The 23,820-nt window shown below is 45.5% G+C and overlaps 1 protein-coding gene across 5 annotated transcripts in view; it reads right to left on the reverse strand.

Moving 5' to 3' along the window:
* Positions 1 to 23,820, reverse strand: part of ELP6 (elongator acetyltransferase complex subunit 6) — a 39,025-nt gene that overhangs the window by 12,872 nt on the left and 2,333 nt on the right. For 3 of the 5 annotated variants that reach the window (XM_073334919.1, XM_073334920.1, XM_073334915.1), the window contains one exon: positions 16,305 to 16,383. In XM_073334919.1, the coding sequence (XP_073191020.1) occupies positions 16,305 to 16,349 (45 nt within the window). In that variant the 5' untranslated portion in view covers positions 16,350 to 16,383. Of the gene's footprint in view, positions 1 to 14,227; positions 14,299 to 16,304; positions 16,384 to 23,820 lie in introns of all 5 variants that reach the window. The other 2 variants (XM_073334916.1, XM_073334918.1) reach the window with 1 other exon arrangement.

The raw sequence follows: 23,820 nt of genomic DNA on the forward strand, positions 1-23,820 counted from the left end.
AGAGGAAAGAACATTCATGTCCATTTCAGAGCATTTTGGCGACACATATAGCACCCATGGCTCTCACAGGTCAGTTTATGTGAAGCTGTCCTTATGGTCCCCCTGTGTGGCGTGGAAGGGATGCCGCCCCTGATGTCATGAAGAAATTTCGGGGGGGGGGGGGAGGAAATGCTACAATTGAGTTTTCCATTGACTGCAAAGAGAAGTGAGCTCCTGCTTTCTGAACCACCTGCTGGTCAATAAGAGTCTGCAGCATCTGTGTTTACTGCTGAAGAAGCCCTATCATGTCCAGGTACATCTTCCTCTCCTTTTCCTTCTGGGGCTTTCTCCCGTCAACTTTCTTTCTTTCTCCATAGTGTCTATAACATTCATCCTCCGTGCCATGTGCTCACGGTCTGATGCAGCACTTGCTTGCAGGATCTTACTGAACATCTCCCAAGTCCTCTTCTTTCTCCTCCGTGTCATGGTCAGGCATTCCACGGCTGTGGAGGTGGCACCCCCTCAAGGCCACAACGTCAGCAGCTATAGATAAAGCAGGCAGAAGAATCATATTTATAGTCACAGCAGAAAGCGAAAGTTAAGTTTCTGAACTCCCTTGCCTTGCTCCCCTGAAGTTTTAAACGAGACATGCTTATTGACACTACAGCTTTGGAGCACCTCAGCACAGCACTGTGATTTTAGTCAATTTCTCCTTCCTGAGGGTAACAAAGGCTCAGAGAACACAGCTGCTGATGGTGTCCTGAAGCCCCCCAGGCCCACAGGCCACTAGCCTGCTTACTGCAACGGTGCTTGCTGAAGTCTTCACGGAGTGGCGTGGGAAAGTGTCCTACCACAGCGGAAGAAACAAGGCTGCCATCCCTTCGGGAGAGGAGCAGAATACCTCCATAAAAGTTTCATTGCGATCTCTCAGGAGGATTCAAGGGACATCCCTGTGCACATAAACAAACTGTTCCACATGTCCTCCCCCCGGCCTAACACTGCTGGCAACCAAATGCAGAAAATTCTTCTTCTATTTGTTGTACTGCTACCTCTTTAACTAGGAACAAATTAAATAAAAGTTGAACCCTGTGTTCTGGTAAGTTGGGGTCAGGAGCCAACTGTACATTTAAACACTGTAATGGACAATGCATTCACACACTTACCCAAGGTTCCTTCCCTTGCATCGGGCTCGCCCGCTGGGACTGGCTAGACTGTGGTGGAGTCTCAAACAGATCCTGGCTCACAGCATAGTTGGATCTCCTGGTCACATGTTCCCCCATCCTCCTCCTCCTCCTCGCTGTTCACAGCAGGGCTCTGCCTGTCAGGCTCCTCAGAGGAATCCATGGCGCTCTGCGGGGTGTTGGTGGGGTCTGCACCAAGTATGGCATGCAACTCGTCAGAAACCCAGGAGGTCTGTGGCTCAGTACCAGATCGACTGTTGGCTTCCCTGACTTCCTGGTCAGCCGCGTAGCCAGCTGGAGGGAACGGGGAGCGATCCAAAAAAAGGCACCACCTGCTGCGACGCTTTTACTCACCCGGCGGCGCTCCGGCAGCCGGCCCTCACTCACTCCGGGTGTCTTCGGCGGCACTGACGGTCCTGCCGCCGAGGTGCCGCCGAAGACCCGGAGCGCCGCCTGGTGAGTAAAAGCGCCTCAGCGGCTGCCGCCTTTTCTTTTGATCGCGCCCCCTGTTCCCTCAACAGGGGAAAATTTAAAAGGCGCCAAGACATTGACAAGGCACCGCTTGTGCTCAGTGGGGGAGCAGCTGCTGCCCCCCTAGCTATGCTACTGCTCCTGGTACGCCTGCTGCAGTTCCTTTGCTTTCACATGGCACTGCTGCTGAGCCCTGTCATACCCCTTCACCTGCCTCCCCCATGCAATCTGCTCATAGATGTCCATGTTTCTACAAAAAGAAAAGGAGGACTTGGGGCACCTTAGAGACTAACCAATTTATTTGAGCATAAGCTTTCGTGAGCTACAGCTCACTTCATCAGATGTAGCTCACGAAAGCTCATGCTCAAATAAATTGGTTAGTCTCTAAGGTGCCATAAGTCCTCTTGTTCTTTTTGCGAATACAGACTAACACGGCTGCTACTCTGAAACATGTTTCTACAACTGCTCCATACTCGCACCTGCACAGCCTCTTCTCCTCACACACCTAGGAGATCCCACACCTCCTGTCTTCTCCAGACCGGAGCATGGCTACAGCCTGTAACCGGCATGGCTGGCCGGGCAATTGCACACAAACAAGGAAGAGCTGCTAGCTGTGCTCACCAAGCTGGGCAATCAGAAAAAGGCATTTCAAAAATTCACAGAGTTTTTAAATGGGAAGAGAGAGGGCTCCTGGTGTCCGTGACCTCTGGGCCGTGGAGTTCACAATTGTGACCAGAGCAGTCACTGTCTGACATTGTGGAACAGCTGTGAGAGGATCGTTATGGTGACAAAGGTCATGAAGTGTCTACACTCCCACTGCGTCGACCATAGCTCTGTGCCATTCAGGGAGGTGGTTTTACTGGGCACTTACGCTGACAGGAGACAAATTTGAGTCGATGCAAGGTGACATGTCGACCTAACTTTGTAGTGTGGACTACGCCTCTCTCTTGGGAAGCGGTGACTTCAAGAAGGACTTAGGGATTATCATAGATAATCACCTCAACATGAACTCTCTGTGCAAGGCTGGGGCAAAAAGGGCTAATGCAATCCCTGGATGTGTAAGAAGGGAAATATCAAGTAGAGGAAGAGACATGATCTTGACTCTGTACACTACATTAGTAAAACTGCTACTAGGATACTGTGTCAAGTTCTGGTGTCCACGCTTCAAGAAGGAGGGCCACAAAAATTATCCGGGGACTGGAAAACAAGCCCTACAGTGTAAGGCTTAAGGAGCTCAACTTATTCAGCTTATCAAAGAGAAGGCTGAGAGGTGACATGATCACTGTGTACAGGTACTGACACATGGACAAGAGAGCTGACGGTGGGGGGCTTTCCAACCTTGCTAAAGAAGGCATAGCAAGGTCCAGTGTCTGAACGTTGAAGTTGGACAAATTCAACCTTGTAATAAGATGCAGTTTCCTAGCAGGGAGGGTGATTAGACACTGAAACAGCTTACCAGGGGAGGTGGTGGAGTCCCAATTGCTTGGAGCCTTTAAGGCAAGATTAGAAATCTTTCTAAAAGATAGAATTTCTCCAAGAAGCTAGAGTAAAGAGTAAGTGGGGAGGGAGGCCCTCAAGCTGAATGGTCATGAGGGTTCTTTCTGGCTTTGGAATCTATGAATCCTCCTGTTCACTGCCTTCCTTCATGGGCCACGGGGAGAACAGAATTGCCTGCATTGCCCTTAACATGCTCATAATGTTTGCAGCTCTGCTTAAAGACCATGGCTTCATCCTGCAGGGATCAGGAAAGAAGGTTTTTTCCTGAAGCACAATTAGCCAGCTGTATTCTGGGTTTGTTTCTCTTCACCTTCCTCAGAAGCATGAGAGATTGGCCAGAGCTGGAGATGGGAGACCGGACAGGGTTGACCAGAGCTCTGATTTGGTACAGAGAATCCTCTGTCTAGATGCCTAGCTGGCATGTCGTTATCACATGTTTAGGGTCAAACCAATGCCTTCCCGAATCCAAATCTGTCCATTTACCCCCAGGTCAGACTGGCAGATACCTTGGGGGGAGTAGGGGTCACCTTCCTCTATAGCATGGGCCAAAGATTGCCAGCTGGGATAACCAGGCAGATCACACCTAATCAATTCCCTCCCACTGCAGAGGCCTCAGGCATTTGGTGGCACCTTGATCTCTCCTGTTCTCTGCCTGTCTCCCAGGGTCTGAAACACTTTAGTAGAACTAAAATCTTTGGGCTCAACATAGAGGTATCTGGGTAAAAAGAATGGCATGCGATATTTAATGGTCTCTTGTGGTCTGAAAATCCAGGGTCCCATTGTGTGAGGTACTACGTCACATACAAAACCGCAATCCCTGCCCCCAAAGAGCTTACAAAACCATACTGATTTAAATGACGCTGCTCCTCTGGATGTATTCAGAATCTCGTCTGCAACTTTAAATGACCAGAACAAGTTTCCATGACTTTTGTCTCTGGTAAAAAGCTGATGCTGGTCAAGGAGAGCGCACAGGTCTCTACTGTTACTTGTGCAATGGCAGTGGAACTGTTAAGAGTTCTGACGGCAGGTCATCACCAGCAGAGCAGGCTTTGACTTGGCAGTGCTGGCACTTAAAAGAAAACTAAACATCTTTTAGCTTGTAAATTGAGCAAACTTTGTTCTAGAGCCAATGAGACAAGAAACAGGGAAACATGCAATGCTCTCTTTGGAGAGTCACTTCAGAGTAAGCAGCAGTTTGGCAGAAAAGGACCTGGGGATTACAGTGGATGAGAAGCTGGATCTGAGTCAGCAGTGTGCCCTCGTTGCCAAGAAGGCCAACGGCATATTGGGCTGCATTAGTTGGAGCATTGCCAACACATCGAGGGAAGTGATCATTCCCCTCTATTCGGCACTGGTGAAGCCACACCTGGAGTACTGCGTCCAGTTTTGGTCCCCCCACTACAGAAGAGATGTGGACAAATTGGAAAGAGTCCAGCAGAGGGCAATGAAAATGATTAGGGGGCTGGGAAACATGACTTACGAGGAGAGGCTGAGGGAACTGGGGTTATTTAGTCTGCAGAAGAGAAGAGTGAGGGGGGATTTGATAACAGCCTTCAACTACTTGAAGAGTTCCGAAGAGGATGGAGCTAGGCTGTTCTCAGTGGTGGCAGATGACAGAACAAGAAACAAAAGGTCTCTTGCAGTGGGGGAGGTCTAGGTTGGATATTAGGAAACACTATTTCACTAGGAGGGTGGTGAAGCACTGGAATGGGTTACCTAGGGAGGTGGTGGAATCTCCATCCTTAGAGGTTTTTAAGGCCCAGCTTGACAAAGCCCTGGCTGGGATGATTTAGTTGGGGTTGGTCCTGCTTTGAGCAGGGGATTGGACTAGATGACCTCCTGAGGTCCCTTCCAACCCTAATATTCTATGATTCTGTGATCACCACACTAAGGCTGTAATAAAAGAGATTGTGGGCCAAGTTTTCCACTGGTGTAACCTGATTCTTAAGTACAATTAATAATCCTGTGCTGAGCTACCAGATACTGCTTTTTATAATAGCCCCTCCCCAACCAAAGGGCCTTCCTTGCCTATACTGGAGATTTCAGCCAGAGGTGCAAAACCCTAATACAGACAAGCAAAAATACTATACATGCTATTATTTGAACTGGTGAGTGAAATCAGAGTACGCTGCACCCATGCAGATTGCGGTTTTGCCTGCCTCCAGTAGGGGTTTGCGCTACTGCAGCTACACTGGTAGTTGTAATTGGGGAAAATCCCCATTGTAAACAAGGCCCACGTCTAATAGTGAAACTATCCATCCAAGGAACACCTGTATCAAGATTGACAGTGGGTTAATTTAGACAGAAGTTGATGTAACCTCTGCGTCAGATCCAAGATCTTATTGCAAATCCAGGAGGGTTAAATAATCTATGGCACAACCTTCAATGTCAAAGAGCCTCCGAGGAATTCAAGGACGACCATCCACACAGAGAATCCTGAAGTTATATTATAAGATTAACTCAGAGAACTGAGCCCGAAGTCAGGAGGTCAGCTGACAGCTATCAATAGATTTAACTCTCTCTTGGAATTCCCCATAGAAGAACTGGATTGTTCCTTTCAGCACATCCCTTTAAGGACAATAACATTGTTCAGAGCAGTGAGGAACAAAACATTTCAATTTGTATCACACACATGCTCCAACTAATCCTCATTGTTCTCTCACTTTTTCAGAGTTTCTCAGGAGAGAGAGATGACAGCAACACCTATTAATAACAAACACACAGGCCTTGTCTGCACTGGGAAATTGCATCAGGTTAGAAATCATATTAACCAACATGATTTTCCCCTTAATGTAAACAAGAACGCTCACCGCTGGACATGGTTATCCCTAGGGCACTGTCTCTGTCTACCATAGCTGCTAAGTGATGTTTAATATCATGTTAATTAACACAGTTTCTAACATGATGCATTTTCCCCAAGGTAAACAGAGTTGCCAGCTTGGCTGCAAATCTCCCCACTCCAGCTGCCTCAGCCGTGGCGAGAACTGCTCCCTGTCACAGCAGCCACAGAACCAGCAGAGTCCATCAGAGGCTGATTTGGGCTGAAGTGTGGAAATCTAATTTGTAGGTGCTATTTTCTTACTAAAATTGTCCTAAGAATGTGTGAATGGGAGGAGAAAATAAAACTTTACATGAAACCTCATCATCTTACCAAGGAAAACTCATTCCACTCACATTAGGTCTGAGCTCTCAGCCTGTTTATCTCCTATTACAAGGGAATAATTGGGCGCTAATTTTTGTCTCTTGCCTTATACTTTGATTGTAGGCCTCTTGGGACAGGGGCCATCTTTTTGTTCTGTATTCGTACAGTGCCCAGCACTGTGGGTCCTGGTCTGTGATTAAGGCCCCTGTGTGCACTGGGAATACAAAACAAATAAATAAATGAAATAAGCAAACTGCAATTGCTTTATAAAGCACCAAACCCAACCCACTGGCCACGGCACAGAACACATCAGCTTTACAAGCATCTTTCCCACCCTTGTGACAGAGTGCAGAGACCCAGCAGCTGAACCAGCACTCTGGTCACTGGAAATCCAATTAGTTCCCCTGGAGAGGGCCTGACTGAGGGAAGGAGTGACTAATTACTAGAGCAGCCTGGGCGGGGGAGATCTCAGGAGCTGATTATCCAGTTAACTACAAGAGTGGAAAAGGAGCACAGGAAGGAAGTGCAGGGGCTAGGCGGGGCCAAAGGAAGGTCTCTGGGTGGAGAGATCCCTTCCCTCTCTTATGACTATATGACACTGTAAAGAGAATTGCTGCATGGAACTGAAAGAGGGTAGTGGCTGATAAAACTAAAACAAACACAAATAAAGTACACAGTGGTGGTTACAGAGCAGAGGTGTCAGAGCCACTTACAGAAGACGGGAGCAGAGGGCCGTGCTCTGTCACAAGAGTGGGCTTGTCCAGGATCTGCCTTATTCATGCTGACAAAGAACCTGACAGGGCAGCTGGTGCAGAGGCTCACCAGTCGAGGCAATGGAAGACATTGCAATGGCTTTGAGAACAGCAGGAGGAGATGCAGAAGACCCTGCAAGCCTTCCAGCACACCCACCACCTGGACAGACAACCCCTGTTGCAGGGCAGGCTGAGCAACAGAAAAGCCCACAGGATTTTATTCAAGAACAAACCCCAACACAGCAGCAGATACTCTAAGGTGTGATGAGTCCTGCTGCAGAGTATGATGACCAGACACAGGCGGTAGGCCTCTGTAAGACAAGCCCTGCGGATGACCCTGACAGATTCTTGGTCACTTTTGAAAGAGTAGCTATGGGTGCAGGTTTGGAAAAGGGAACCTGGGCCCTACAGCTAGCACCCTACTTGACAGGGGAAGCTCAGGAAGCCTGCATGGTAGTGACCAGGGGACTATGATATGGTTCAGGCAGCCATGGTAGAAGAGACGGGCTTATCCTCTGAAAAGTACCAGCCAAAGTTTTGGGCCACTAGATGGACTGAGGTGTGTCTGCAAGAGACTGGTGTACTGGGAACCAAGAGGGATGTGGAAATTTTCCAAAAAGGGCCTTATTTTTGGAGTTTAATGTACTCACCATACACAAACCCACATCATATATCACTTGAAAGTGTATTTTATGTATGTTTACATGGGGTATGATGTGGAGCTATCAAGTAGTGCCATAAGCCTGTAGATGAGGTGAAACAATAGTACCCAAAATGAGAGAGCCATTTTTTTCCATAGTTCCAGAAATATTGCAATATGACTATAGCTCCAGTTTTTATTGTTTAAGTTAATATCAACACCTTAATGTGGTTTTTACTGGTCAGAGCTCCCAAACCACAATGTATTAACATATTTTGAATGGTTTTGCATGGGCAAGTATTTTTTTCTTCAGAAATGAAGAAGCTGTTTAGCATGTGGCAAAAAACAGCAAATATCAACGTTTTGAAATATACCAACATAAAGTGTTTTCACATCAGATATTCTACTTAGGGGGACTAGATGACCTCCTGAGGTTCCTTCCAACCCTGATATTCTATGAGTCTATGATCCTTAATTATCAAAGTATTCACAAGTGATTGTAATAGTTTTGTGTGTTTCCAGTTGAAATGTGCTGGCCAGATCAGTCTCACACTGAAGGTTGTGCCCCAGTAGCAGTAGCTTGCATGTCCACAGTTTGTACTGTACAGGGGTAGATACAATGTAAATGAATTCCTAGTGTAATGCTTCCTCTCCATTTGCAAGCTTTTATACATACAACGTAGCATCTAGTTTACATGGTAGAAAGTTTTAATTTGTAATTACCTATACATGCAGTAGTAACCATTTGAAATATTCTAGAAACTTGCCTTTTAATTCAGTGACACTTATGCTCAGGTCAGTATTAGCGTTAGAGATGACAATACACAGCTTCATATTACAAATATGTAAAGGCTAGGAGAGAAAGAAATAGCCTAATAAGAAGTACTTAAGACAAAGTCTACAAACAAGTCCTTGCCTCTGCATTGAAAAGGGGTGAAGATCATGTTACAGCTCTTTCCAACCATGTCATCAACAATATAACAAACCCATTTCATCCTAAATCACATCCAGAGGTGCTTACCAGCATATCTACTGCATGTAACATGAGACATGCAAGAGTCTCTACTGAAACAGGTGTTGGTGAAGAACAAATGGAGAGATTTATGAAAGGTGCACTTGATTCTGATGGGACACACAGCTTCTTCAGCCCAGTCAAGAAATCTGGTATCAGAACATTTAGTGACTTGGTCAAGATGACCAAATTAAAGCTTGGCAAAGGAGGAATAGTCACAAGAGCTCTCTGTCCAGAAATTGTTTTCCATAGAGCCACGTCCTTCGCAAGATGCAGAGATGATGTTTCAATGGCAACTGTTCTCAGTCACCCAACAGGACCTGTGCCTATGTCCCTTTTCCATGGTGAGGGAACAACTATAAGAACAGACAAAGCTGAATGAGGGCATTCAGGAAAGAATCCATGCAAACAAAAATCGGAGCATACACGGCTATCACACAAATGATGTCTGGAAACGAATTCCACACATTCCATGAACTGGCTGCTGAGTCGTTGAGGCAGATCCTAAAAGGATTTCACAAAGCTAATTCTGTAATCTAAGTCTTTGACAGATATGGCAACAGTAACTCTGTGAAAACTGCAGAAAGTCAGCACCGGACAGGATCTACGGTTGGGTGCAAGAAATATCAGGTGATTGGTGAACAACCTGTGCCTCCATGGAAAAAGTTTCTAAACATGGCATTCAACAAGCAGTCACTTGCAAAATTCGTGTGTAAATATATGGTGCAAACCCAATACATACCTTCCTTCTTGCAGGAAGCTTTTCTAATGATGAAGTAGCAAAGTCTGTCATGAGTAGAGGTGCTGAAGAAACCCAAGATTTGTCCAGTACTCAAGAGGAAGCAGATACAAGGATCCTCCTGCATGCAGTATGTGCCATCATGGCTTTTGGGTCTTAGTGTCCTGATACCGACATTTTGGTCTTTGCTGTTTAGTACTTTCCAAAAATAGCACATACATAACATGTGGTTTGAAATAGGCATCATTACCAGCACAGCTGACAAGCTGTTGCTTCATACCTGAGCATGCGATTTATGATGCACTTATTCCTGACTTCTGCTGTATATGCATTAACAGGATGCGACTCTGTGTCATCCCTATATGGTTCTGGGGGGAAAATATGTGTTTAATGTTGTCAAAACAAAGAGAGCTTACCACTTGCAGCGATCTTGCCAAATTGGTAGAAGGTGACAGACAAGCCGCAATTTCTGCAGCAAGTAAGTTGGTAGCAGGGCTGTATGACCAGAGCGGGAAAGAAAAGGAGACCCACAGAGCTCTGAATTACTTGTGCCTCACATCAAAAAGGACCAGTCACTGGCCAAATTCCCACCATATGAGGATAGTTTTGAAGAGCATGTCAAAAGAGCATCTTGGCAAACAAAGATTGTATGTTTCAGAGTAGCAGCCGTGTTAGTCTGTATCCGCGAAAAGAAAAGGAGGACTTGTGGCACCTTAGAGACTAACCAATTTATTTGAGCATAAGCTTTCGTGAGCTACAGCTACATGCATCTGATGAATACATTCGTTAGTCTCTAAGGTGCCACAAGTCCGCCTTTTCTTTTTAAAGACTGTATGTCTTCACACATAGGTAAACCAGATATTGGATCACCATTGCCACACGGATGGAAAAATGTGGATGATGAACTATTTCCTGGATTCGTCAAGGGCCCAGTGGCATCTGAGCTTCTACAAGGCCTTATCGGTGCCTGCAGCAGTAGAGATTGGTGCACAATAAACTGTATCTGCAGTCAGAACAATCGTCACTTCACCCAACTGTGGACATGCCAAGAAATGAGGACTGTGGTCACCCCCACTCTCAGAGACCATAAACAAAATGATGATAATGACGTTGACCAGAAATGTCCCCAGCTCTATTACCTTTCAGCGATACCCGTACAAATTATTAGATTTTATTTCACCCTTCAGATTGTTGTGTTGCTCTGAAGTCACAAAGAAATCCAATTTTATTTCTCGAAATAATACATAACCATGAAGCTAACAAACAAATGCAACTATTTCAAAATGGTCATTTTAATGTGTTGATGTGTCACTGTTTATCCCCATTTCCATCATAGCAGCATCACATCATACCTCATCTTAAAGTAGACATAATAAGTTTCCAATGATGTGCTTTTATGTAGAGAGGGTACATTAAGTTGACCAAATTGGTCGTGTCTGCTACTTGCCTGTTCTATATCCAATTCTACGGCTGACCTTGGGGAAGTCACTTACCCTCTCCATGCCTCACCTTCCCCATCTATAAAATGGGCACAATACTTGCCTGTTTCACTGGGCTTTCAAAGACAATTCTGTAATGCTCGCAAAGTGCTTGGAGAGCCAAAGATGGAAGCTCCTAGAGAAGCGCCATCTTACTGTATATCACAGCTCCACACAATCAGTGCTATGCCCCAACTTTGGAACAGTCTGTGATAGCTTCACGGCGTCTTTAGACTGGACTCTGGGCCTTCAGCACCCCGGCTTCACCCATGAGCTCTGTTCAGTGAGTCCAACTGAGACAGACTCCTGGAGACTTGTACACTCTGCAGGGATTAATGCACCTCGCCCAGCATTTGCAGTGACACTCACACAGCATTGTCAAAACAGGCGGGTTTATTCATTAACTGGAACACAGCACAGGAAGTCCTGTGGGTACCATAGTGAACTGAAGGTTAAAGCACAGTCCATTCTGGTTAGCCCTGAGCCCAGCCAAACTGTAGTGAACCTCGTTGTTCAAGCTCTGTCTCTCCCTCTGACCTCTTTGGTCATACTCCAGGTGAGAGCCCTGACTCCTGCTAGCAGCCAGCTCTTATTCCCCGCCCCCACAACGTCACACCTTCCCAGTCCTTTGTTCTCCAGGTGGAGAATGTTGCTCAGTCTTCCTGCAGAGAGGTGGGAAAATCCAAATCCCGCTGGGTTGTTGGTTGGTTGATGTCAATGGGTGGGCAACTGCATTTGCCACCATCTTTTCAAATGCTCCTCTGATATGGGGGCCAAGGCCCAGACAGCTAGGCAACAATCACACCTCTCTCTCTTAGCCTGCCCCGAGAGCAAACAGATGTTTTCCACTTCCACTGCGTAATAGTTCAGCATATAGGAGAAACTGAGGCACAATCTCATAAAAATATTATAAAATATCGCCCCTTCATCCCATTATGTTATTCGGAAATTGTAAGGTGTTCTAACTCATTGTTAAAAACCAAGAATCACCTAGAACCAATTTGGTACATCACAACGTAAGGTGTGTCTATACCACAATCAGACATGTGAGTGCAACACATGTAGACGTGCCAGCTAGCCAGCAGTGAAACCATGACAGCATGGGCTAGCCTCTTAAGTACATACCCAGGGTTCTGGGCGAGCTTGAACAGCCCCTGCTGCCACAGCTTTATTGCTGTTGTTATTCAAGCAAGCTAGCTCGGGTATGTCTACATGTGCTGCACTCATGCCGCTGACAGCAATGTAGACACAGATCCATAGACTTGGGATAGCAGACAGAAAACTAGATAGATATGGGCTTTCAATGTAATCAAAGGGGGCATGGATCAGCGTTCATCTCGGACTCCCAGTCAGTACCCAGCCCAAGCCAGGGAAGCTAATGATCCAACCAGCGGACTAAATTCGGTGATGAATCCTGGTCACCTGAAGCATGTTGCGCATACACTAAGAAGAATGCTATCAAATAAGCCCATGAAATCTTGAATTGCATACAAAGGCATCATGTTACACAGTGAGGCAGCAAGTGTTCCTCGCTATAGCACTAATGAAACTGCACCAACCAGCTAGATTTAGTTTCGTTTAATGCTGCCAGAGGTGAGGGAAGGAATTCAGGGAAGAGTAACAAAAATGATTAAGTTGATGGAGGGACTCAGATTTATGAAGGAAGCCTGAGAGAGAGCTAAATATATGCAGTTTGGCTAAGCATTGACTAAGGGGGAAACGGTAACTGCACACAAGGTGTAAACACCAAAGAGGCAGAGGAATGTCTTTAGGTGGTACAAGGTTTACCTGCAAGTAACTGGATGAAGTTCAGCAAAGGATGATGTTTAGAATGAATGTTAAGGACTTCCTAATTGGAATCTCTCTGAGATTGTTCAGTTTCTCCAGACATTTCTAGTGCTCCTCCCCCACCCTCCCAATCACCTGTGTAACCAAGCTTCCCCAAGAAGAAATCCCATACTTGAGTTACCTGGGCCTGAAGCACACACTGCAGAGAGTAACCCTGCACTGGCTGCTCAGGGATGGATGTGATGGTTGAACTGATCTTTTGCTACAATAACAATGGCTTTCCAGCCCACTCTGCAGGAGCATGTCAGTGACTTTGATTGCTCCATCTCAGGGATTCTGAACCTTTTTCATCACACGGACTACACCTTAATAAAGATATTGTTTCATGGACCAATCTCCCCACCAATTTGCAATCGCATAACATCCCTGCAGCAACTACACCAATTGCTTGCCTGAACTGCATTTAATGTATTTTTAGCTTCTTTTAATATAATGTAGCAGACGCTAACGCTCCTCCTTGTTTCTACCGCATGACCAGCCAGCTCTCCCAAGGCCACAAGTAGATGCTCCACAGATTTCATATACACAGCCAGTGCTCTGCCTTATTTTGGGCCTAACACACAAACCACTGAGTAGGTAGAATGCTATGTTATCCATTCCGTTCCATTGCCATATTCACTCAGCACAGCCCTAAGCTTAGGTCTAACCCAGCTGCAACACATTGCAGGGATATATATAAGAGGAGATTGGCCACATGTGGATTTGGTTACCTGTCCCCCTCTCCATATAACAAATATGGGGACCACTGAGCCCAGTATCAAAGTTCTCAAGGATTCCTAACCTTGGACAGCTGGTAACAATCTGCCAGACCTGAAAAATGCTTTCAATCCCAGTATTTAGGGCCAAATTGAACCTGGGAGTAAGTATATTAAATGCCCATTGAGGTCAGTGGAGCTGCACCCACTTACACCTAAGCTTACTTTGGTTCTTAGATACAGTCTCTTACTATACTTAACAGAATTAATCAGTGTTTTAAGTCTGCCCCAGTTGAATCAAAAGCTTTCCTCTGAGAAATGTCTGCTAGTTCCCTGCACATTTAAAACATCCTTCTCACAAAAATGATCGTGCTTAGAAAAGATAACAATGTACATCAAAGAGTTAACCCCGTAACAGGAGCCACGTGCTAAATATCTATTTTCAATGGAGGGAAAAGCAAGCCCTGAATTCATGCTCAATCCTGAACATCCACAACTTCCATCGATTTCAAAATGAATTGAGTATGCTCAGTGCTTCATGGGATCAGACCCATGCATTGTAAAAGATTCAGATTTGGGGGGATGAACATGCAAGTTATGTATAGAAAATCCTGTTTGTGTCTACCACTGCTTTCTACTGGACAAAAACTGAGTTGTGTTACTGACCAGAATCAGACCTTCATGGAACAGAAATGGCATTGCCCTCAAGTGGCAGTAGCTTCCAAAAGCTACAAGCCGTAACCACACTACTCAAGCGTGAATGGTACTTATGATCATACTCCAAGAGACTTACCAGCTTCTGTGCTATGATGTTATAGTGACTGAAGGACTGGAGCAGGGCCACAAAACAGACTTTACAGCCAGCTGGGAAATAAGACAAGACACATTATCCCTTCAGTGTTGTAAGCTCCCACTCTCAAGGCATTTGAAATGAAGAAGAGTCAGACAACCAAAAGCCGATCAAAAAGAGCCCAAGGGGAGAAGACTCTCACCCCCCGATGGAGTTGCTGGCTCATATTTAATGTAAGTTTATTTTAAACCTTTAAACCGATGATCTCTCCCCCATTTAAAGAAAACTTTTTTTTTTTTTTTTACTGAACAATTAAAATATCGCTAAAAAAAGCCTATAAATTAGAAAGCCTCTTATGTCTCCCCTCCCTGCTGCCATGAGAGCCCCAAGCATTCTCTACCACTGGAGAGTCTTTAAAATAAGGACTATGGGCCACACCAAGACATGGTCTTGTCTGCTGAATTAACATCTCTTGGAGTGGCAAAAGACCCTTTCATTTGGCTATCATGGGGCACGCACATGGTTTAGTCCTTGTCTTGACAGATTCACAAGCTTGGACATAATGATAAATGAGAAGTTTCAACAAAGAAGTCTCTTTAAGAGACTTCTTAAACATACGGGTTTTGGAAAATAAAGGCCCTGGCTGTCTGAGGAACATAAAACCCAGTATCCATCAGAAACACGGTCTTTGAGATTTGGGGCACATGGAATTAATTCGATGCAATTGCTTCTCCCCATTGGAGACAGTGACTTGGTAAAATGAGTTGAGCTGGGTCATTTTAGCCAACAGTGAATGTTCAATGATGTCAGAAAGCCACCAACCAGTTGGGCAGTTTCTGCTAGACAGTGACATTATACTCAAACAATACGGATGTGCTACCAATCAGGATTGAGGATCACTGGCAGAGTTGCAGTGAAACAGGGGGTGTTGCAAGGCTGGACTGAGGTTCATTAGCAAAGCTTCTCTAGCAGTGGGTGCTATAGGAACACCCAGATAAAGTAGAGGAGCAAGCATGGTAGCTTTGGGTGGGTCTCAGGACTAAGAGGACAGGATTGTGGCACATGGATGGAATACTGTGAGGGATTCCAGGACCGCAAATGGTGTTTGCTGCTCAGAAATGCAGTGCACTGACAGAGCTGGGCCAGGACACAGAACTAGATTATAAGGGAGTGCTGAGGATCAGAACTGAAGTCCATTAGAAACCCAGGATGGGAAGCCTGCACGGTGCATAGGTCAATATGCAGCTGTATACATCCTTCACTTTCAAAAGCGCTCAATATTTTACATTCAGTTCAAATGAAGGAAAAGTTTGGCAAAATTCTTCCCTCAGGGACACCCATGCAACCCCACTGAGTGCAACAGGATACGCAGGCGTAACGGAGGACAGCATCTGATGTACCAGCACCTATGTGCTAAACATCAATGCAGGTTCAGAAGGCTGGTTCCTGAGAGCCACATTACGTCACAATCCAAACCGATTTATCCAGAACTGCAGCTTTGCCATGAGAGGTTTGGAAAAGTCCAGGGCTCCTCACAATAGTATTTAAAACAATTCAACTAGACAGGCCAGCTCTGCTGTAGCAGGTGAATCATTAGCATGAGAGACACTATTACTCAACTTGCCATTTGGGCTGGGTTCTTGTTTGTTCTTTTTTAAACACAGTCATGTACCAGAAAGTTTGCTGACATTTGTTACATAATATTCCTTTTACATTTCAAAATGTGTGGGTAGTGAATAAGCTTATGTTATATAGCAACTTCCAGCCCTAACAAGCCAGAGCATTTTACAACATTCATTTAATTTCACAACATCCCTACGTCGAAGTATGCTATGCATTTTGCAGATGGTAAAGCTGAACCACAGAGAGATTAAATGACTTGTCCAAGGTCACAGAGAAAGCCCAAAGACAAGTTAGGAATAGAGGTCCGACTCCCAGTGTCCTGCTCTAATCAAAAGAGGGCACAGTCTCCCTAAAACCAAGCTCTATCCCATCAGACATAGTTCATGTGTCGGCTGGATGATTCTACCAGGGCCAAGCAAGTCACATCTTCTTTGCAGAGCTCCACGTTCTCACATACCTTTGAGATAAAAGGAGAGGAAGTGATGCACCAGGAAGCTGCCATCTGTCTTGGTGTCACGCAGCAATGTGAGCTTCCCCTGGAAAACAATGAACAGAGAACCTTAAAGAAAGGAGAGAGGTGAGGGGGGATTTGATAGCAGCCTTCAACTACCTGAAGGGGGGTTCCAAAGAGGATGGAGCTCGGCTGTTCTCAGTGGTAGCAGATGACAGAACAAGGAGCCTTGATCTCAAGTTGCCGTGGGGGAGGTCTAGGTTGGATATTAGGAAATACTATTTCACTAGAAGGGTGGTGAAGCACTGGAATGGGTTATCTAGGGAGGTGGTAGACTCTCCATCCTTACAGGTTAAGGCCTGGCTTGACAAAACCCAGGCTGGGATGATTTAGTTGCGGTTGGTCCTGTTTTGAGCAGGGGGTTTGACTAGATGACCTCCTGAGGTCTCTTCCAGCCCTAATCTTCTATGATTCTAGGTGGCAAAATTAAAATGCTGATCTCCCTCCCCCCACCACAGCTACAAAGCGGCAGAATCTATGTTGATTGAGGCACACAGCTATGAGGGGGTCTCCACTACTATTTGTGACTGGTTACAGGGAAGAGTCCTACACAGTACAGACTGGTCCTCAAGCTGCCTCTATAGATCCGTCCCTTACAATTAGCAACAAAACCCTTAGATTCAGGAAGAGACTCAGGTCCCATTTACTTCTATAAATTCTATCACATTAGGAGAGCTATGATTGGCTCCCAGCATGGATTGGTCTTGAAATATGAACAGGACCAAATGGTCGTAAGTGTGCCCAGATTGTGCTACTGCCCTGCCAAGTCCAAAGCTGTAGCCGGGTCCAGAAATATTGTTCAAACACGGTGCAGCTCTGTCTGAAATTCATTTTAAGGTTTTCTTCTGGCCCAGCGCAGATGTAGCAGGCTGATTTCAGTTGGAAAACTAACAGCCTGTTCCTGCTGGCATTGGGCTCAGGATAAACACGTTTGTCACCACGGAGTTCTAGTCAGCTACCTTCATCAGTGTAGCCCCATCGACACTACAAAAGCATAGTGACTGGATGCTGTGGCTGTGTCTACACTAGCCTTTTGCCCTCCAGAATTTCCTACTGTTCTTACTGCTGGTGTAGCTCTACTGTTAGTAGCAATAGCAGGCACGTTAGTGTAAGTAAGAGGCAGGTGGCTGCTGAAATTTTGACCACTGTGTGTAGTCTAACTATACTCAGAGCAGGTCTAGACAACATGACGGTAAAACAGTAAATACCAGTCTGCCACTGGTGGCAGCAGTAGTGAGAAATTGGAGGCGGGGGAGGCGCGCGAATTGTAGCATAAATTGCCAATACTGGGACAAGAAGGAGTATCAACCGAGTGGGAGGAGCCATTGGACCCAGGCCACAACTCAATGCAGGGGACAACAAATGAAAACGCAGGAACAGGCATAAAGTCAAAGGTTGAAAATTAGGGCTCCAGAGGAGAACACCAAGCAGAGAACCCCAGATAGCGCCCACTGCTCCTCAAAGGTGTTAGTCAGTGGACACCGTCCAGAGGAACTCTGCCTAGAGGCGTGATCGGGTAAGTAGGGCCCTTCCAATTTCACAGCATGAAAAATGCGTCAGGGACCGTGAAATACGCCCTTCCCCGTGAAACCCGACCAAACCAACCTCCGGGTGCCTCCCCCTGCTGCAGGACGCTCTCTGGGACTGGGCAGCAGCCTGAGGTTCCTGCAGCTGCAGGAGGCTTGTGGAGTTGTGTCCAATCTTCCCTGTGCTGCTGAGAGCATCCCAGCAGGGGGCTCCTAGCTGCTACTCCAGGCAGGGCTGGGGCATGACAGGACTTGCTCTTTCCCTGCAGCACTGCTCTTGGATATCTCTCCTGGCTGCAGATAGCTCTACACCTCCTTCTCCTCACTCACTTCCTATCCCTCTCCCTTTGCAGCTGCCTGGGGAGGGGACATTGTACAGGGAACTGCCCCCCCTTTCAGGGGCAATTATTAGCTTATTTCAATAATAACAGAAAGAAAGGTGAGGCACTTGACAGAATTTTTTGATTGACACTTTACAGCAGCAAATCATACTCAGGGCTCAACTCACTGATTGGTAGATATGGACATTGGGGAGGTTTTGTAGTGTAGTGATGTCAATTGCCTGCCTACCAGAAGACACATGCAATTACTATAAAATGAGTGTCCAAAGTAAATCAAAAACCTCAAAAATGATTACTGCAGCGGATTTGGCTTCCAAATTCTACACGCCGATGAGGACAAACAATTTTATACAAGCTGCAATGTTTTATTGGATCACACACATCGGGAAATGGTTCAGCGCCACAGACTTGGAAACCCATCAAAGCAGAAAGAGGGCTGCAGAGAGTGCATTGCTGGTAAACGAAAAGTTCCAAAAACAATTTCTTCTCTTTCTAAGAAGATGACAGAGAGCTCTGAGACTCTCATTTAGCTAGAATGGAACTTGTGGATGCATTTGCAAGTGCTAATATACCATTGGACAAACTTGATCACCCAAAGCTGTATGAGTTCATTCAACGGAATGTAGAAAATGCCAGTTGCTTACCAAGTGCGAATCAGCTACGGCAGGACTACCTTCCAAAGGTTTTTGCTACACATTTTGAGGAGATAAAGGCTCAAATTAACTCATGTGTCTTTTGCAATCATTTTGGATGAGTCCACAGATGAACAAGACAACCATGTACTGCGTGTTCTGTTTGATTTTATGTCTGGCAAGGCTGAAGACGTACGGACAGGAAAGGTAACAATAGTGCTCACCGACTGCATTTATTTGGATGCTGTTAACTACACTACAGTTTCTCAAGTGATAATTAAAACCATTTCAAAGTACAGTGCGAACTTTGACAAAAGTATCTGCTTTCATAAGTGACAATGCAACTTACTTGACGAAATCTTTCAAATCGGTTCTCCAAGGTCTAAGGCCAAATGCTGTCTGTATACATGTAATGGACATATAATTTCTCTGTCGGTGATCTGTGATGCCCTGATAACATAACAACTGTAGAAATGAGCTAACGCGGGGGAAGACACAGAGCAACATGCACTCAGTGTGGCTAGAATGGTTCCAGATAAATTCCCCGACTACAATGATGAAGGAAACAGGACTAGATCTCAGATTAAACAACTAGTTTTGTAGCCTGTCTTTCAGCACGCTGTGCAGTATACCACAGGTCTGTTCCCACTAATAATAAACACTTAGGCTATGTCTACCCTGGCAGAGTTTTTTTGCTGAGAGCTTAATCGCTGATGAAAAAGCGCTTAAAGAAAACCATTGTTGTGTTTCACATTGTCTTCCACTGGAGGCATAGCGTGTTCACACTTGCAGCACTTGCATCACCAATGAGAGCAGTGCACTGTGGGTAACTATCCCACAGTGCAGCTCTCCCCCTTCTGCCTCTAGATCTTGTGGGAAGGCGGAGGGGATTGCATCTCATCATGGGTCCGGGCTTAATGCCCTATGATGCACAGCTTTCCGTCCCAGCATTCCATGTGCTTCCATCTTCAGTTTGCAGCATTTTTCAATGTCCTTTGTTTTCTACTTTCCCTGACACATCTATCTGCAGGAATGGATCCCGCACTGCTCTCCACTGTTCTGATAACTCTCACTAGCACATCATGAGTGGCAGTGGAGTTGATCTTGAAGCTACAAAGGCAACGGCAGTCACAGTTGCTTAACATGGTGTCCTGACATGGAAAGCAGCAACATTAGATTGCTTTTGGCATTCATGGAGGAGCTGAACACAGTGGAATGTCGCTTTTGGACTCGGGAAACTAGCACAAAGTGGTGGGATCCCATCATTATGCAAGTCTGGGGCGACAAGCAGTGGCTGCAGAACGCTCGGATGTGGAAAGCCACCTTGCTGGAACTGTTTGCTAAGCTTGCTCCAGCCCTGCGGTGCAAGAACACCAGAATAAGAGCTGCCTGTTAGGATATAGATATTCAGGCCTGTCTGTAAAGGCCTATACTCTAAGAATTTAGGTGTATTCTTATCACTTGGCTAGTGATAGAGGTATAAAAGAAAGAATCAAATCCACTGTCTGCCAGTGTAAGGGCCTTCTCTTACTGTGACAGTTTGTGGCCCTGTGCTTAGGCTCAGGCCTTTGGCTAAGCAGCAGAGGCAGCCATAAGCTGGGAAGCGAACGGTCACATCCTCACATTCCAAACTAGTCACATTGAAATAAGGTGCTATTGGGCTGTTAGGCACTATCAGGACAGGATTGTATTCCTATCACCTCCAGAGAAAGGGAAGTGCCTAGAAAATGTAAAAGGAAACTTAGTTTGATAGCATCCTGTCTGGCAAGAACTCACTTATCAATAGCTGGGATGTGAAATCCTCACTTCTGTATTGTTTTGTCATTATAGTTCCCACTTTGCTGTTGTTTGTCTGTATAATCTCTGTCTGGTTCTGTGATTGTTCCTGTCTGCTGTATAATTAATTTTGCTGGGTGTAAACTAATTGAGGTGGTGGGATATAATTGGTTACATAATCATGTTACAATATGTTAGGATTGGTTAGTTAAATTTCAGGAGAATGATTGGTTAAGGTATAGCTAAGCAGAACTCAAGTTTTACTATATAATCTGTAGTCAATGAGGAAGTGACTGGGTGGGGGTGTGGGTGGGGATGGGCATGTGGGTGTGGGAGATGGGAACAGGGAATGGGGGTAAGAAAATTGGAATCATGTTTTGCTAAAGGGGGAAATGGGAACAGGGAATGGGAGTAAGGAAGTTGGAATCATGTTTGGCTAAGGGCAGGAATGGGAACAGGGACACAGATGTAAGGCTTTGTGGTGTCAGAGCTGGGAAGGAGGATACTAAGGAAGGAAACTGGAATCATGCTTGCTGGAAGTTCACCCCAATAAACATCGAATTGTTTGCACCTTTGGACTTCGGGTATTGTTGCTCTCTGTTCATGCGAGAAGGACCAGGGAAGTAAGTGGGTGAAGGAATAAGCCCCCTAACACTGCCCTCTCGGTGGAGAAGCATGTGGCGATCACAGCGTGGAAGCTGGCAACTCCAGACTGCTACTGTTCAGTTGTGAACCAGTTGGGAGTGCGGAAGTCGACCATTGGGACTGTGTTAATGCATGTGTGCAAGGCCATTAATTGCATCTTGCTGCGAAAGACCATGACTCTTGGCAACATGTGTGAAATTGTGGATGGCATTCCCTAACTGCGATAGATGGTACGCATATTCCAATTCTGGCCACCGGACCACCTTGTGACCAAGTACATCAATCGGAAGGGGTACTTCTCCATGGTTTTGCAAGCACTTGTGGATCACTGTGGGCATTTCACTGACATTAACGTGGGGTGGTCTGGAAAGGTGCATGACGCACAGATCTTTAGGAATACTGGCCTGTATAGAAAGTTACAAGCAGGGACTTTCTTTCCAGACCAGAAGATCACCATAGGGAAAGTTGAAATGCTCATAGTGATCCTGGGAGACCCAGCGTACCCCTTAATGCCATGGCTCGTGAAGCCGTACACGGGAAACCTAGATAGCAGTAAGGAGCAGTTCAACAACAGGCTAAGTAGGTGCAGAATGACCCTTGAATGTGCGTTTGGCCGATTAAAGGCACACTAGCAATGCCTATATGGTAGGTTAGACCTGAATGAGGAAAATATTCCCATGGTTATAGCCACGTGTTGTATGTTGCATAATATTTGTGAAGGGAAGGGCGAATAGTTTACTCAGGGGTGGACTGCCAAGGCAGAACGCCTGGCTGCTGATTTTGAGCAGCCAGACACCAGGGCTATTAGAGGGGCACAACGTGGAGCTATAAGAATCAGGATGCCTTGAGGCAACTCTTCGAAGATGAAAACCAGTAATATTTCTTGCTATGCTTGGGACTACAATGGTTAATTACATTTGGTATGCTAGGAAGCAGTTGTGATTGTTAAGGCCTAGGATTCAATGTAAGGAACTAATAAAAGTGCCTGTTGATTTGCAGGTGCTATGAGGTATCATACCTTGCGTGGAAACAAATAAAGAGTACTTATAATTCAAAAATCTTTGCTTTTATTGCCAAATAAACCACAACAATTCAGCCTCAGGCGGACACCTGGCATGGACAATTTCAGCCTGAATGGTAGAAGTTTAGCAAAGTTATAAACAACTGAAAACAGAGTCTTATAATGGTAAGTGTCAGGCAACCTTAACTATAGGCAGCTACCTAGTAGGACAAAATGAAGTCAACAGGAGCCCGCATGTACAAAGGGTTTGCGCACAAGAATCTGATTGCAGGATGGGGGCCTAAATCAAGACAAACCAAAGTCTCACTGGGGATTAAAGGGGTGGGGGAAGGGTGGGGAGTTAAAGTGACCTGAATGAAAGTAAGGAGAGGGTTCATTAGGGTGTATTATGGAAACCCGAAAGGTTTTTTGTCAAAAAAGGATTGCTCCACTCCCCACTTTTTAAAAAAAACCTTATTTATTATTTGTGTTACAGGAGCACCTGGAGGTTCCAATCTAGATCAAGGCCCCATTGTGCTAGACACTATGCAAACACATAGGAAGATACTACAGTCCCCCACTACCTCAAAGAGCTTACAACGTGCGGGCCTGATCCTAAAGACTTACACATATGGGTAACATAACGGGACTACTCACTTGAATAAAGATATACATACGCATATGTCTTTGCAAGAGTGACAGGACATACAAAGGCAAATGACATGCAAAGCATTGGGAGAAGGGGAACAGACATTATACAGATACACATTTTTGTGAGTATTATTATAACTAAATAAAGCAAAAATCAGCTATCTACATTGCTACCCCAACCTGGCCATCATTAATTGGTTGGTTTTTTAGAAGGGTCCCAGCAGAAGTGGGTCTTGAGGGATTTGGAGGAGAATAGTGGCAGAAGGCATGGAGAGGTTTGCATAAGAAGCTGATAAATGAGCAAATGAAATTGAGATGGAGATACAGTGAGACACAAGAAGAGAGGGGCAAGTTGTTAAGGGCCTTGCAAGTAAAGACAAAAAAATTAAACTTAGGGCTTGTGTATAGTAAGCAAATGTGCACAAGTATGATTACATTAATGTAGTAAGTTACTGAATGAAGCTGCAAGGATGTAGTATGTCTACATTAGGGGTTTGGACCAATATAACTACATCAAAATAGTTACACCAGTGCAAATTTTCTGACAAGCTCAGGGTCTGGTGAAAGAAAGGGAGCCACTGACATGATTTACTGGGAGTAGTGATGTCTCAGAACTAGCAAAGAAGATGATCTTGCAGCATTCTGTACTGATGGGAAGACGGCGATGTAGGGATTAGGGAGGCTGGAGGGGAAGTAGCCAAAGAAATATCAGAACCGTAATGCCTGGTCTTCCCTGCATGGCAGAAGGGGGAATCCAGAGAAGTGGAGGGGAAGATATCTCAACTCATAACCATAAGGACAGGGATGCTGGATGTTCAATTCTCCAAACTGGAGTGACACAGGGGCTAAGAGAATTGCACAGAACATGATAAGAACATAGGACTGGAAGAG

Source organism: Lepidochelys kempii, chromosome 2 (assembly GCF_965140285.1).
Source record: "Lepidochelys kempii isolate rLepKem1 chromosome 2, rLepKem1.hap1, whole genome shotgun sequence".
Classification (NCBI taxonomy): Eukaryota; Metazoa; Chordata; order Testudines; family Cheloniidae; genus Lepidochelys; species Lepidochelys kempii.